The sequence below is a fragment of the Asterias rubens genome, chromosome 18 (genome assembly GCF_902459465.1).
Source record: "Asterias rubens chromosome 18, eAstRub1.3, whole genome shotgun sequence".
In the NCBI taxonomy this organism is placed as follows: domain Eukaryota; kingdom Metazoa; phylum Echinodermata; class Asteroidea; order Forcipulatida; family Asteriidae; genus Asterias; species Asterias rubens.
In genome coordinates this window covers 4,981,174-4,994,406 of record NC_047079.1, presented here as the reverse complement: position 1 = coordinate 4,994,406, position 13,233 = coordinate 4,981,174, and the positions used below count along the sequence as shown (strand labels likewise).

Genomic DNA, 13,233 nt, shown 5'->3' with positions numbered 1-13,233 from the left:
GTCACCTTGCTTGGTACCCAGTGTCACATCACCTGGTACCTACTGTTACCTCGCTTGGTACCCGCTGTCACCACTGTGATATGGTTTGAATAATTTTTCACCCAGAAACATTTAAAGCAGAAAATTTCCTTAGAATGTTGCCAATAAATCATTTACACAATGTTGATGAAAACCATCCTATTACCCTACCTCAAACAGGAGGCAGTGCGCTCTGCATGACGACTAAAAGACGTTGGTCTGTTTTTCCATTATAAACTTATACACTGCGAACAATAGCCTCTCCTGGGATACTGGGAACACTGTATTGTCTATCGTCCTATTGTTGGAATTGTTACTTATTGTTGGAATCATTTCGTTATAGTGCATGATCACTGTCTAAGAACATGTACATGTAGCTACCGGGGCATAATTTTATGGTTTTGCTTATGGCCAAATTCTGCACTTATGATCACCATTCTCCGCTTACTGTGCAAGCGCCCAGATTCCGCGCTAGCTGTTTATAGCGAAGAGTTTGCATGTGCACAAGCAAAAACTCTGTTCTTACCCGTGAAATTCACTTGATGTAAGCATGGAATTCCTAGCTGCAGATTATTTCCTTGCAGTAAGCAGAGCCATGAATCTAGGCCAAGTTATCAAATCACTTATGAATGCATGCTTTTGCATAAATGTGACCATCCACCACCAATAGGCTGTAAAGTCGCACTTGTACATTGCAGAGCCTATTAAATTGTTTGGGTTTTCAAGAAAACTTTGAGAAATCTGAATAAAAAAGTAGGTGGCTTTGAGAAATCATAACTTCGTCAAGAATAGTCTGATTTAAATGTGGATGGTATCATTTTGAAGCTGATTACACACTCTCTCCAAAAATGCATTGAGCCCATAACAGTAAAAGTGTCAACTTTACAGCCCATTGGTGGTGGATGGTCACAAATCTGCAAACAAACGGTTAACATTTCCAAGTAAAAAAAACCTTGAGGTAATACTGGGTAAATTTTATTATTTTATTTGGGTTTGAGCAAAGAAACATTTACGAGAATGGGAGCTGTCAATTTTTTCCCCGTAGGTCACACAGGTGGTAGTCCTGCTGAATTGACATGTCCAGCTTTTCATAGAATTACAGAAAATCTCTTCTCTGAATATTAGCCTTTTATGTTCGTTGATCCCCTCGCAGCAAGATGAGTTCAAGTATGCCTTGGGCTCGGCGGTCATCCTGTTTAGATTCTTCACCATTACAGGCAAACATGTAAGTACACACAACCCCTTTCACGATGCTCCAAGCCCTTCAATTTTATGGATGTTAACTTTTGCATCAGGGATATAATTTGGTCTTCAAGTCAACTTTTGTAAACGACCTGAAAGGCTGGGTATCCATAGCCAGTTTGTTTTCTTTCCTGAGTCTCATGGATGAGTTTTTGATTTCTGTCCTTATTCTCACTAATGAGTTTTTGATTTCTGTCCTGATTCTCACTAATGAGTTTTTGATTTCTGTCTGTTATTATCACGAATGAGTTTTTGATTTCCGTCCTGATTCTCACAAATGAGGTTTTGATTTCTGGCCTAATGCTCACAAATGAGTTTTTGATTTCTGTCCTGATTCTTACCAATGAGTTTTTGATTTCTGGCCTTATTCTCACGAATGAGTTTTTAATTGACTCACAGCCGACACTCAAGATGCTGATGATGACGATCGTAGTGAGTATGGTGAAGAGCTTCTTCATTATCGTGGGACTGTTTATCCTCATCACCTTCTACGCCTTCACCGGGGTCGTGCTCTTTGGAAAAGTTAAGTACGGAGAGATGTTGAACAGGTTAGTCGTCTGCTCCTTTAAGGACACCTTCAGTAAATGTCAAAGACCAGTCTTCTCACTTGTTGTATCCCAACACATGCATAAAAAACAAATCTGTGAATTTTTGGACTCAATTGGTCATCTAATGCAGGCGTCAATTTGAAGCGTGGACCGACACTCCTCCTGTCGTCACCTTTCTTCACCTGAGCCAATTATGTATAGGGTCAGGATTTCACCACCACTTCACTCTAACAGCAAATGTGTTAGTCCAAGCTTCACCCTTTGAATTATTTCCATAGGTGACGCTTCACTTTTTCAGTTTTCGCCAGGTCTGACGCTTCACCACTGTTTCACCATGTCAAAACCACCACGCAACACACTTTATTATACACATACACGTTCGCGATCGTTAGCCTTAACATCTGACGTCTTTCCTTGCTGATAAGGTATAGACAGGGGACCAGTCTAGTTCGCCTCATTGCTAACTTTCGCTAACGTTGGCGGCGCACAGCTCGTTCCACTCAAAATGAGATCGGTAGCAAACGTGCGCAAACTTGGCAACGTTTGCGCAAGTGGAACGCACCTCAGGATGCAGTTTGCAAGATGGTGCGACGCGCGATGTTAGAGTATGTGTATTTGTGTGGGCAAACTTCAGTTCAAAAATTGCGCGCACGCACATTCAAGCATTTAGAAACCGTTTGTTATGAAATTGATATTGTTAGAAAGATATTTAAAAAGTAGAATATAATGATCTACACAAATGTGCCTAAAAATTGTGTGGTTTTCGTTATACCTAGCAAACTAACACAGTCGACCATTTTATGGAGTCAAAAACTGGACTCCTCAAAATGGGCTGCCGCGTTAGTTCACAACGTTTAAAGAAAACCGTGCAATTTCGAAGCATGTTTGTGGGGATGATTATATTCTCTTTTTTCAACATCTTTCTAGCCATATGCATTTTATAACAAAAGGTTTTCAAATGCTTGTCATGGACCAACTCGATCGATCCAAGGCAATGTGTTCCTTTAGTTTCCGTAAATTGCTTGACTGTTTTGTTGTTCCTCCCCAGACATGCCAACTTTGAGAGGGTACCCAACGCTATCGCTGTGTTGTTCCGAATCGTCACCGGTGAAGACTGGAACAAAATAATGCATGACTGCATGGTAAGAGAACATCTCCCAAACCCCTATACCCCCAGTGACTAGCCATACCTAGACACTCTCCCAAACCGCCGACCCACCCGCCCACCCATCAAAAGAAGCAATAACAAAATAAAAGGTAGACATTTTAACCATTGAGAAGTTTTGAAATTGCCAGGGATGTGATTTCTTCATTTTTAAACAGAATTACGTGGTTTTTTTTTACCCTGATAAAATAATTTGTAACCCCCCCCCCAAAAAAAAAGATCAAAATTCCAAATGAAATGGAGATATAACGATATAATAACGCCCCAGATTGCAGAGTGGGGCTTTTAAAACCAAAGATAAATGTTAATATTGGGCTTCATGCTCGCAAGTTTTTCGTAGCTCGCATGCTTTCCCGCTTTGCGTTCAGAGTTCAGTTTTATCAGCCTATCACATCACTGAGTTGCAGTGTTTTCACTGTCAATTGCAAAAACATCACATCCAATTTGGCCTGTGGGGTGACAAAATGTGATGCAAATTTAATAAAATAAAATGTTCATCCGCATCATTTATTTGATAGTGAATTGAAACCTGTGAGGGCAGAGATGGTTCTTGTGATTGATTTAGTCGAGTAGCACAAATTTGTTGCACAGGCTGTATACTCCGAAGGGAGCTGAGATGGTTTAAGGAATGATTCAAGGCCCAGTGACCGGGGTAAATAATTTGAAGCGCTTTGAGATGCCCTTCAGGCGTGAATAGTGCTATATTAAAACTGGTTATTATTATTATTATTAATGTTCTCCTTTGTTAATCCCAATCGCCGCGGTAACAGATCAGCCCGCCCTACTGCAGCAGGGTCGGCGACAACTACTGGGAGACAGACTGTGGCAACGTGACTGCTTCGCTCCTTTATTTCGGCTCGTTCTATGTCATCATCGCTTACATCTTCCTCAACTTGCTCGTGGGTAAGTCAAGACAGCGTCTGGCAGCGGCAAAGCAAAGGGGATAGCGGGTCAACCTCATTCCCAGTGGTGCACTGTGCCATTTTCCCCCAGAATGCCTTCTCTTTCGTGAACTTAAAATATCCTTACCCATTCAACTCAATGTAACCAAACCGAGACTGGATTGAAAAATAGTCTGATCCCTGCTTTGTACGATGAACACTAGCATCCATTACTGTTTGACTGGATACAGGGAACTTGACCAAGATGGTGGCTGAATGATCAAATAATCCATACTGCTTACTCCCTCAGGTATCATCATGGAGAACTTTTCACTCTTTTACTCCAACGAGGAGGATGCGTTGCTAAGCTACGCCGACATCAAGAACTTCCAGATTACGTGGAACACAGTTGATGTCGGCAGAAAGGTATAATAATTCTTGTCTGTGAGGTCCCCATTGTAGTGTCTACAGTATAGACCTGTGTTTAGCACTGTGGCATTGACTCCCAAAATAACCCTTCTATTATGATTGTGAAGATGACCTCAGTTGACCTCATTTCTTCCTGCAACTTCTGCGTCGCCCTCTTGCTAGCGAATAAAATTATTGGGATCTTTTGTCAAAGCCCTTTTGCTGACCAATGAAGTTCTTGCTTTGTGATTATACTTCTCTTGCTGACCAATCAAATTCTCCACCCGAGTAATATACCTGTGATTGATTCACAGAACTTGGGACAGTATTACAATATACAGTGCTAACACACATCGGTGTGTACGGGTAAAAGGCAAATAGTCTATTCCTTATCCTCGATGCAAATTTAACATTTTTTAAATCAAATTCTTGCTCTCATACATGTAAATTTTAAGACGATAGCACTCACATCGACCAATCAATTTCTGTCTTTCTGATACTTAAGGAAGATAATTCCCTTGCTGACCTTTCACACTGTTTTAGACAAAAGCTTTCATGCTGACGAATCAAATCACAGCTTGCTAAAAGTTGGGGATACTTTTTGTATACATACACTGACCAATCATTGTGCTTGTTTGTCCCCACTTTAGGGAGTCATTCCTGTCAGTAGAGTGAAGTTTGTGCTGAGGTTACTGCGGGGTCGCCTAGAGGTAGACATGGACAAAGATCGCTTGTTATATAAGCACATGTGCTGTGAAATTGAGAAAATGCGAAATGGACAAGATGTCACATTTCACGATGTCCTGAGGTGAGAGAGATTGTTTTTCCTTTTTTATTATTTTATTTTATTGTATTTCGTTTGATTCAACATCCAACAGTGCAAGCGCTAATTACAGGCCGGATAAAACCATTAAACATTATAAAAAACAGTAAAATGTAAAGCTTAAGGAAGTTAACCAAACATAAAAATACACACATGGCAAGAGGTATTAATAGTTGATTGTCAACATTTCAAACATTCATACATTAAATCAATATAACATTTATGTGAGAGAAAAGTGAAAACAAGTCACAGCATTTACAAGAAATTTAAAAACACTTTGAGAATTAGTCTTGACAAAGTACAGAGAGAAGAAATAGTGAGAGATATTGACCCAGTTGGTTTGAGTTCAACTCAATTAGAGAAAAGTGCCACTGGAATTTGATTGATTTTAGAACCTTCTGTGTGCTATCTTGGGCGACTAAAGTTGCCAACCTAAACCAGGAGGCAAGTGCAACCCAGTGAACGTCTTTCAATTGCAAACTTTTCCAGACAACATGGTGTCTTATCGCTCCGTGGACAAAACTACAGCTTTTTAACAAATGTCCTTTTTCGCTCAGGCTCGAGTGCTTTCTGTGTGTTATGTTGGGCGGCTAAAGTCGCCAACCTTAACTGGGAATCCATTTTCAGGAGGCAAACCTCAACCCAGTAAACGTCTTTTGATTGCAACTTTTTTCCAACAGCATGTTGTCTTATCGCTCCGTGGATATCCGCAAGAGTCTCCAGCTGGACGAGCTTCTGGCTCGAGAGGAACTGGAGTACAACATCGAGGAGGAGGTTGCCAAAGAAACCATTCGTACATGGCTGGAGAAGGTCCTGAAACGCATGAGGGCGGTAGGTCAAAAGGTCATTGGTCCTTTCTTAACCCTCCTACTGTCTGACCATTTAATCTTGTTTACTTTGATTTCAAGTGATACATAAACTTTGCCCATAGAAGCTGAGCTCACTGAGACAAAAATTATTTTGGGACATTGTTTTATTCATTTCTCAAGAACAGCACCTCCGCTAGTAATATTTTAAGGGAAGCTTTCTACTATCATTAACTTTAAACCATGTAAGTCTGTGGACACTTGTTTTAAAGACACGGCAAAGACCAGTTTTCTCACTTGGTGGGTCCCAACATATGCATCAAATAACAAACCTGTAGAAAAGTTTGACTCAATTGGTCATCGCAGTTGCACGAGAATAATGAATGAAAAAAACACCCTTGTTGCACAAATGTGTGTGCTTTCAGAAGCATAATTAAAGGCTTCAGCTGAACTCTTTCATTATTTGAATGAAAAATTACCTTTCTATATCGAGAAATTACCTCTTTCTCAAAAACTACCTTACTTCAGAGGGAGCTGCTTCTCACAATGTTTTATACTATCAACAACTCTTCATTGCTCGTTACCAAGTAATGTTTTATGCTAATAATTATTTTGAGTAATTACCAATAGTGTCCGTGCCTTTAACTCCTCAATCCTCTCCTTTGAAACTGCAGAAGGAGAAAGCCCACATCCACATCCCAAACTTCTTGATGGGTTCGCTTAACAACGAGCGCGAGTCGCATAAGATCCTCGATGTGCCTGCGTTTATCGAGACCGCGGCGAAGGACGACGCTAAGCCAGAGGACCACGAGGGGAACGAGAAACTCAAACCATCCCCCGATGCAAACCGGGAGCAGGTGGGAGAATGGAACCAAGTTACTGTACTTGTAAATGTATGTATTTATTATTTTGCGTAATGTGGCCTGGCCCCCTCCCTTGTGGGGACCGATTGCATGCGGCCTCTTTCTCTCTGTAGACGATATTAACATCGGCATTTAAGTGGTTTTTTTTTCTCTTTAAAACCTCACTCTTAACAGCGATTTTTCTAGGAGGATTTCTCTTGGCAACCGATTTGATAGTCAGTAGGTCCTGTGTGGTGGGTAATGCACGTATTAAAAGAACTCTGTGCACTTGGCGTAAAAGAGAAGGGGTTCGCCTTGGTGTTTCTGGTTTGATTGGCTGCATTTTTTGCCACAGCACCAATACATGTACATGATTGCAGTCCTTAGTCCAACACCACTCAGCACCCAAACTGTTGGACTCTGATTATGGTGGTATGCCTGATCCCATGTAAACCATTATCAGTTTACTACTGCAGTCCTCAGTCCAACACCACTCAACACCCCAAGCTGTTGGACTCTGATTATGGTGGTATGCCTGATCCCATGTAAAGCTCAATCAGTTTACTAGTGCAGTCCTCAGTCCAACACCACTCAACACCCCAAACTGTTGGACTCTGATTATGGTGGTATGCCTGATCCCGTGTAAAGCACAATAAGTTTACTAGTGCAGTCCTTAGTCCAACACCATTAAGTAACTCGGCACCCAAATTGTTGGACTCTGATATGTAGGTGTTTCTGGTCCATCGTAAAGCACAATAAGTTTACTAGTGCAGTCCTCAGTCCAACACCATTAAGTAACTCAGCACCCAAACTGTTGGACTCTGATTATGGTGGTATGCCTGATCCCATGTAAAGCATAATCAGTTTACTAGTGCAGTCCTTAGTCCAACACCATTAAGTAACTCGGCACCCAAATTGTTGGACTCTGATATGTAGGTGTTTCTGGTCCATCGTAAAGCACAATAAGTTTACTAGTACAGTCCTTAGTCCAACACCATTATGTAACTCAGCACCCAAACTGTTGGACTCTGATTGTGGTGGTATGCCTGATCCCATGTAAAGCATGATCAGTTTACTAATGCAGTCCTCAGTCCAACACCATTAAGTAACTCAACACCCAAACTGTTGGACTCTGATTATGGTGGTATGCCTGATCCCATGTAAAGCACAATCAGTTTACTAGTGCAGTCCTCAGTCCAACACCATTAAGTAACTCAGCACCCAAACTGTTGGACTCTGATTATGGTGGTATGCCTGATCCCATGTAAAGCACATTCAGTTTACTAGTGCAGTCCTCAGTCCAACACCATTAAGTAACTCAACACCCCAAGCTGTTGGACTCTGATTATGGTGATATGCCTGATCCCATGTAAAGCTCAATCAGTTTGCTAGTGCAGTCCTCAGTCTAACACCATTCAGTAACTCAGCACCCAAACTGTTGGACTCTGATTATGGTGGTATGCCTGATCCCATGTAAAGCACAATAAGTTTACTAATGCAGTCCTCAGTCCAACACCATTAAGTAACTCAACACCCAAACTGTTGGATTCTGATTATGGTGGTATGCCTGATCCCATGTAAAGCACAATAAGTTTACTAATGCAGTCCTCAGTCCAACACCATTAAGTAACTCAACACCCAAACTGTTGGACTCTGATTATGGTGGTATGCCTGATCCCATGTAAAGCACAATCAGTTTACTAGTGCAGTCCTCAGTCCAACACCATTAAGTAACTCAGCACCCAAACTGTTGGACTCTGATTATGGTGGTATGCCTGATCCCATGTAAAGCACATTCAGTTTACTAGTGCAGTCCTCAGTCCAACACCATTAAGTAACTCAACACCCCAAGCTGTTGGACTCTGATTATGGTGATATGCCTGATCCCATGTAAAGCTCAATCAGTTTGCTAGTGCAGTCCTCAGTCTAACACCATTCAGTAACTCAGCACCCAAACTGTTGGACTCTGATTATGGTGGTATGCCTGATCCCATGTAAAGCACATTCAGTTTACTAGTGCAGTCCTCAGTCCAACACCATTCAGTAACTCAGCACCCAAACTGTTGGACTCTGGTTATGGTGGTATGCCTGATCCCATGTAAAGCACAATCAGTTTACTAGTACAGTCCTTAGTCCAACACCATTGAGTAACTCAACACCCAAACTGTTGGACTCTGATTATGGTGGTATGCCTGATCCCATGTAAAACACAATCAGTTTACTAGTTCAGTCCTTAGTCCAACACCATTAAGTAACTCAGCACCCAAATTGTTGGACTCTGATTATGGTGGTATGCCTGATCCCATGTAAAGCACAATAAGTTTACTAGTGCAGTCCTCAGTCCAACACCATTCAGTCACTCAACACCCAAACTGTTGGACTCTGATTATGGTGGTATGCCTGATCCCATGTAAAGCATAATCAGTTTACTAGTGCACTGTCCTCAGTCCAACACCATTCAGTAATTGAACACACAAACTGACATAAGAAGTGTCTGGATAGTCTGAGGAATTCAAGCTTTAGCTGTAACTTGTGATTAAGCGAGTCTTTGTACCAGACTTATGTCAACTTGCAAATTTGCTTGTTGTTTGACCTCAGCAATGGTAGACTGTACAAGGGGGTTTATTCCAATCAGCATGACATCATTTGTAACGTCAAACGATAACATCAAATTTTGTTTCTTTTGCAGCTTTTTCGGAAAGATAAAACCTTTGATTTAATCCTACGTTTATTGATTTTGAACAATAATTGGTTTTTGTTTTTGTCTATTTTCCTGAATGCTGACCACACATCATCCAGCCAAAATTAAAATAGCACATGAATTGATAACTAACGTACTTCAGTACCAGACTTACAGGGCCGCATTACTCCAAGGAAGTTGATACCAAATTATTCAACTATCTCCTGATATCTGAAAATTTAATATCATCCACTGTGGTGGTTGAATGATACATGTAGAAACTATGCCAGCCTGCTATATGATATCATGTGGTGAATGCATCTACAAAGTACACAGTCAACTCTCCTACTGTATGACTGGTTTTGAGCGCTAAACAAAAAGTCACTATTATTAAAACAATCGTTTCATTTTTGTATTCACCGTTTTGTTGGAATGAGGGTAGCCATTTTGAATTGTGCTGCATTTGTTATTTTTTTATTTTATTTTTATGCAAGTCGCCAACACACTAGGCCTGAAGGCCACTTCAAGGTGTCGACTACATTTTCTTTTAGAGGCCGTTGCCACCTACTCCTAGGGCTGAAACAGGGTTACCCCTTTTGAAGTCCATACGGATGTAGGCTTGGGTATCATCAGTCCAAAGCCTGGGTGACATCACAATACTGGCAATGTGAATTTCCTCTCATCTAATTACATATTGTTATTTTTCCCCCTCCCCCTACCCTTCCTTTGTCCTCACCATCTGGGTTTCGCCTTCTGGGCTATCCTCGCCTTCTGGGTTACCCACGCCTTCTGGGTTACCCTCATCCCAGGATCATGTCCCTCAGAGTTCACCCAGTCATAAGCTCCTTGTCCCTACCCTCTCTGAAGGCGGGACTAAACCAGACATTGACGACCAGGGAGCCGGCCTTAGGATCAGAAGACCAGGACGGAGACTACAACCAGGTGAACAATAATTTCTTGCTGCAAATATCAGTGACGTGATTTCTATGTTTTTCACAGGAAATCCTTTTTTTTTAACACCCCCTCACAAACAAAAACCCCACAATAATAATATTTAATAAATATTTGTTTAAATTTTTTGAAAACAAATTTTGTACAAAGGCCAAAAAGACGTTTGTTAAAAAAAATTTGAGCAAAAATAAAGAATGGCCATGTAAAAAAACACCCTTTGGAAGCCAAAGAGTTTCTGGACAAGTCTGCACCGAACACCCCGTCTGTTCTCCAGAGAAAACGTGCAACACTAGTCCCTAAAAACTGAATCAAAAAGAGAAAACTGATTTAAGGATGTAATGCAGAAACTGAGTATCTGAAGATTCGCCATAAATTCTGCAGACATTTTGTTGATATTCTGCAGACAGTCTGCAGAAAACTCGCACATACTTTTTGTGGTTATTTTTTATTTTGTGTCCACTTGAAGTGTCGCTGAAAGTGAAAACTATCAGTGCAAACATTATCGCTCCTTAAAAACATCATCATCATCATCATCATCATCCTTTGTCCTTGGACGGAATAATAGAAGCACCTGTATTGGTGCCAGGTTGCTTTATTCCCCATGAGTTGTTGGGTCTCGTTTAGATTGAGATATTTGTCTTTTGTGATGGTGTCTGGGTAGCTTATTTTCCTCCTGCTGCAATTTGGATGTCCGCCAGGAGGATTCCAGAACACACGATAATAAACTTGACATTTTTTCCTGTCCCCTCTAGGTTCTAGTCCAACCACTCCCAGCAGTGCACCCAGCGTCCCGCTGTTTCCCAAAACAGTCAAGTCGTCAATGGTGTCTTCGGCAACCAAAGACGTCCAAGATTGGTGGAAGGAGCAGCTAAGATATGACAGCGGGTCTGAGGAAGACTGAAGTTTGACTCTCAAGGGAACAATTTTTACTTGATACGTGCTCACAAGTTCTGGCAGATTTTATATTAATTCTGCAGATATCTCACTGATATTCTGCAGCTATTCCGCAGCTATTCTTTACATGTGAAGGACATCTTGTTATGAATTTATTTTGTGTCCACCTTGAAATTAGATAAAAAAAAGGAAAACTGGTTTAAAACAGTAATGAAGGAACTAGACATGTTGGCAGATTCTACATAGATTCTGCAGATATTTCACTGATACTCTGCAGCCATTCTGCAGAAAGTAAGATATGTTTGTTGTCCTGTTGTCGACTACAGCTCAGGCCCACTTGATATTTGGTCTAAAAGAGAAAATTGACTAAAAGCTGTAATGCAGAATCCAAGTGTCTCAAGATTCGCCATAAATTCTGCAGATATTTTGTTGATATTCTGCAGACAGTCTGCAGAGAACTCACACATACTTTTTGTGATTCTTCTTGATTTTGTGTCAACTTGAAGTGTCCATGAAAATGAAAACTACATAAAAATTGTTAAAAGAAAACTGTAATTCAGAGACCAAGTGTCTGTAGCATCCACAGAAACTCTGCAGATATTCTGCTGGTATTCTGCATACCTTATACAAATACCAGTTTACTATTCTTTGCATACATGCTGCAGGTATTCCAGACAGTTGAATAATTTCACAGTCGATCCACCATCCTAATCAAACAGCCTAAAACTCTTCTCCTTTTTGTGTTAATCATAAGTGAACAAAAACTGTAGACAATTTTTGTCCGTGCTAGTGAAAGAAAGAAATCACAAAAGAGATTCCTGCCTGTGTAAATATTACATTCTATAATATATACTTGACTAGTACTCAAAGTTAATGTAAAATAGCCTCAGTACAAATGAAAGATAACTTATTTCATTTATTGTTCTTTAAGTGTGACCTTGTGCAAGCAATGGAGTATTATGTAGTGTCTTACAGTATTACGAGTGTCTATTTAATTTTTTATCAATTCATGATTTGTCTTTATGTGTGTATGTAACGTCAAGTGATGTAGTGTGTCAGAGATGGGAGGGCCTTGTGGCTTGGGATAGTGGACAAACTGCACTTCACGCAAATGCAACTTTTCAGCAACAAGGGCGCATGGGAACTCTTTTATTACAGGGGAAATCTGAGGGGTCGATTTGCATGAAATTTGAAACAGATAAAAAAGTAAGTACCAATTTCTTATACCGGGTAAAAAGTGTTTTTGGCTTTCTTCATCATTTTGTTGTTGTTGCTGCGCCCAAATTGTCCCACTGTCTTGCCCACGTTTGGTAAGGCACGTTTTGTTAATCATAAGGTGCTTTAGTAAACAGTTCTCCGAGAAGAAAACTTTGTGAAATTTGAATTGTGAACGCCCGTCTTCTTGGCGATTGCCTTCAACATTTCATTCAGCTAAACTGCCCAATGTCGCCAAAACCCTTGCCTCTTAGTTTAAATCACACTGCACCGGCTACATCTACGCGTTGGTGAAATTAATGTGAGATTTTTGTCGTGCGATTTGCTGTACTTGTTTGTGCTTCCATTTTTATTTGATCGCTTTTCAAAAATATGTGTAAAAGGCAGTAGACACCTTTGGTAATTGTCGAAGACCAATCTTCTCACTTGATGTGTCTCAACATATGCCTAAAATAACAAACCTGTGAAAATCTGAACTCAATTGGTCGTCAAAGTTGCGAGATACTAATGAAAGAAAAAACACCCTTTTCACCAAAGTCGTGTGCTTTTTTAAAAGTTGATTTTGAGACCTCAAATTCTAAATCTGAGGTCTCGAACTCAATTTTGTGGAAAATTAATTCTTTCTCGAAAACTATGTCATTTCGGGGGGAGCCGCTTTATCACAATGTTTTATACTCGACCTCTCCCCATTACTCATTACCAAGTAAGGTTTTATGCTAATAATTATTTTGAGTAACTATCGATAGTGTCCGATAAATGC

General features: G+C 40.5%; 1 protein-coding gene across 7 annotated transcripts in view; it reads left to right on the top strand.

The window, feature by feature from the left end:
* LOC117302676 (sodium leak channel non-selective protein-like) overlaps positions 1-12,935 on the top strand; it is a 52,845-nt gene extending 39,910 nt beyond the window's left edge. For 4 of the 7 annotated variants that reach the window (XM_033786659.1, XM_033786662.1, XM_033786658.1 and 1 more), the window contains exons 31-40: positions 1,172-1,243; positions 1,660-1,808; positions 2,857-2,950; positions 3,744-3,876; positions 4,165-4,280; positions 4,913-5,070; positions 5,766-5,928; positions 6,566-6,784; positions 10,223-10,355; positions 11,117-12,935. In XM_033786659.1, the coding sequence (XP_033642550.1) occupies positions 1,172-1,243; positions 1,660-1,808; positions 2,857-2,950; positions 3,744-3,876; positions 4,165-4,280; positions 4,913-5,070; positions 5,766-5,928; positions 6,566-6,784; positions 10,223-10,355; positions 11,117-11,265 (1,386 nt within the window). In that variant the 3' untranslated portion in view covers positions 11,266-12,935. The remainder of the gene's footprint in view (positions 1-1,171; positions 1,244-1,659; positions 1,809-2,856; positions 2,951-3,743; positions 3,877-4,164; positions 4,281-4,912; positions 5,071-5,765; positions 5,929-6,565; positions 6,785-10,222; positions 10,356-11,116) is intronic. The other 3 variants (XM_033786665.1, XM_033786661.1, XM_033786664.1) reach the window with 3 other exon arrangements.
* Positions 12,936-13,233: the final 298 nt, after the last annotated feature.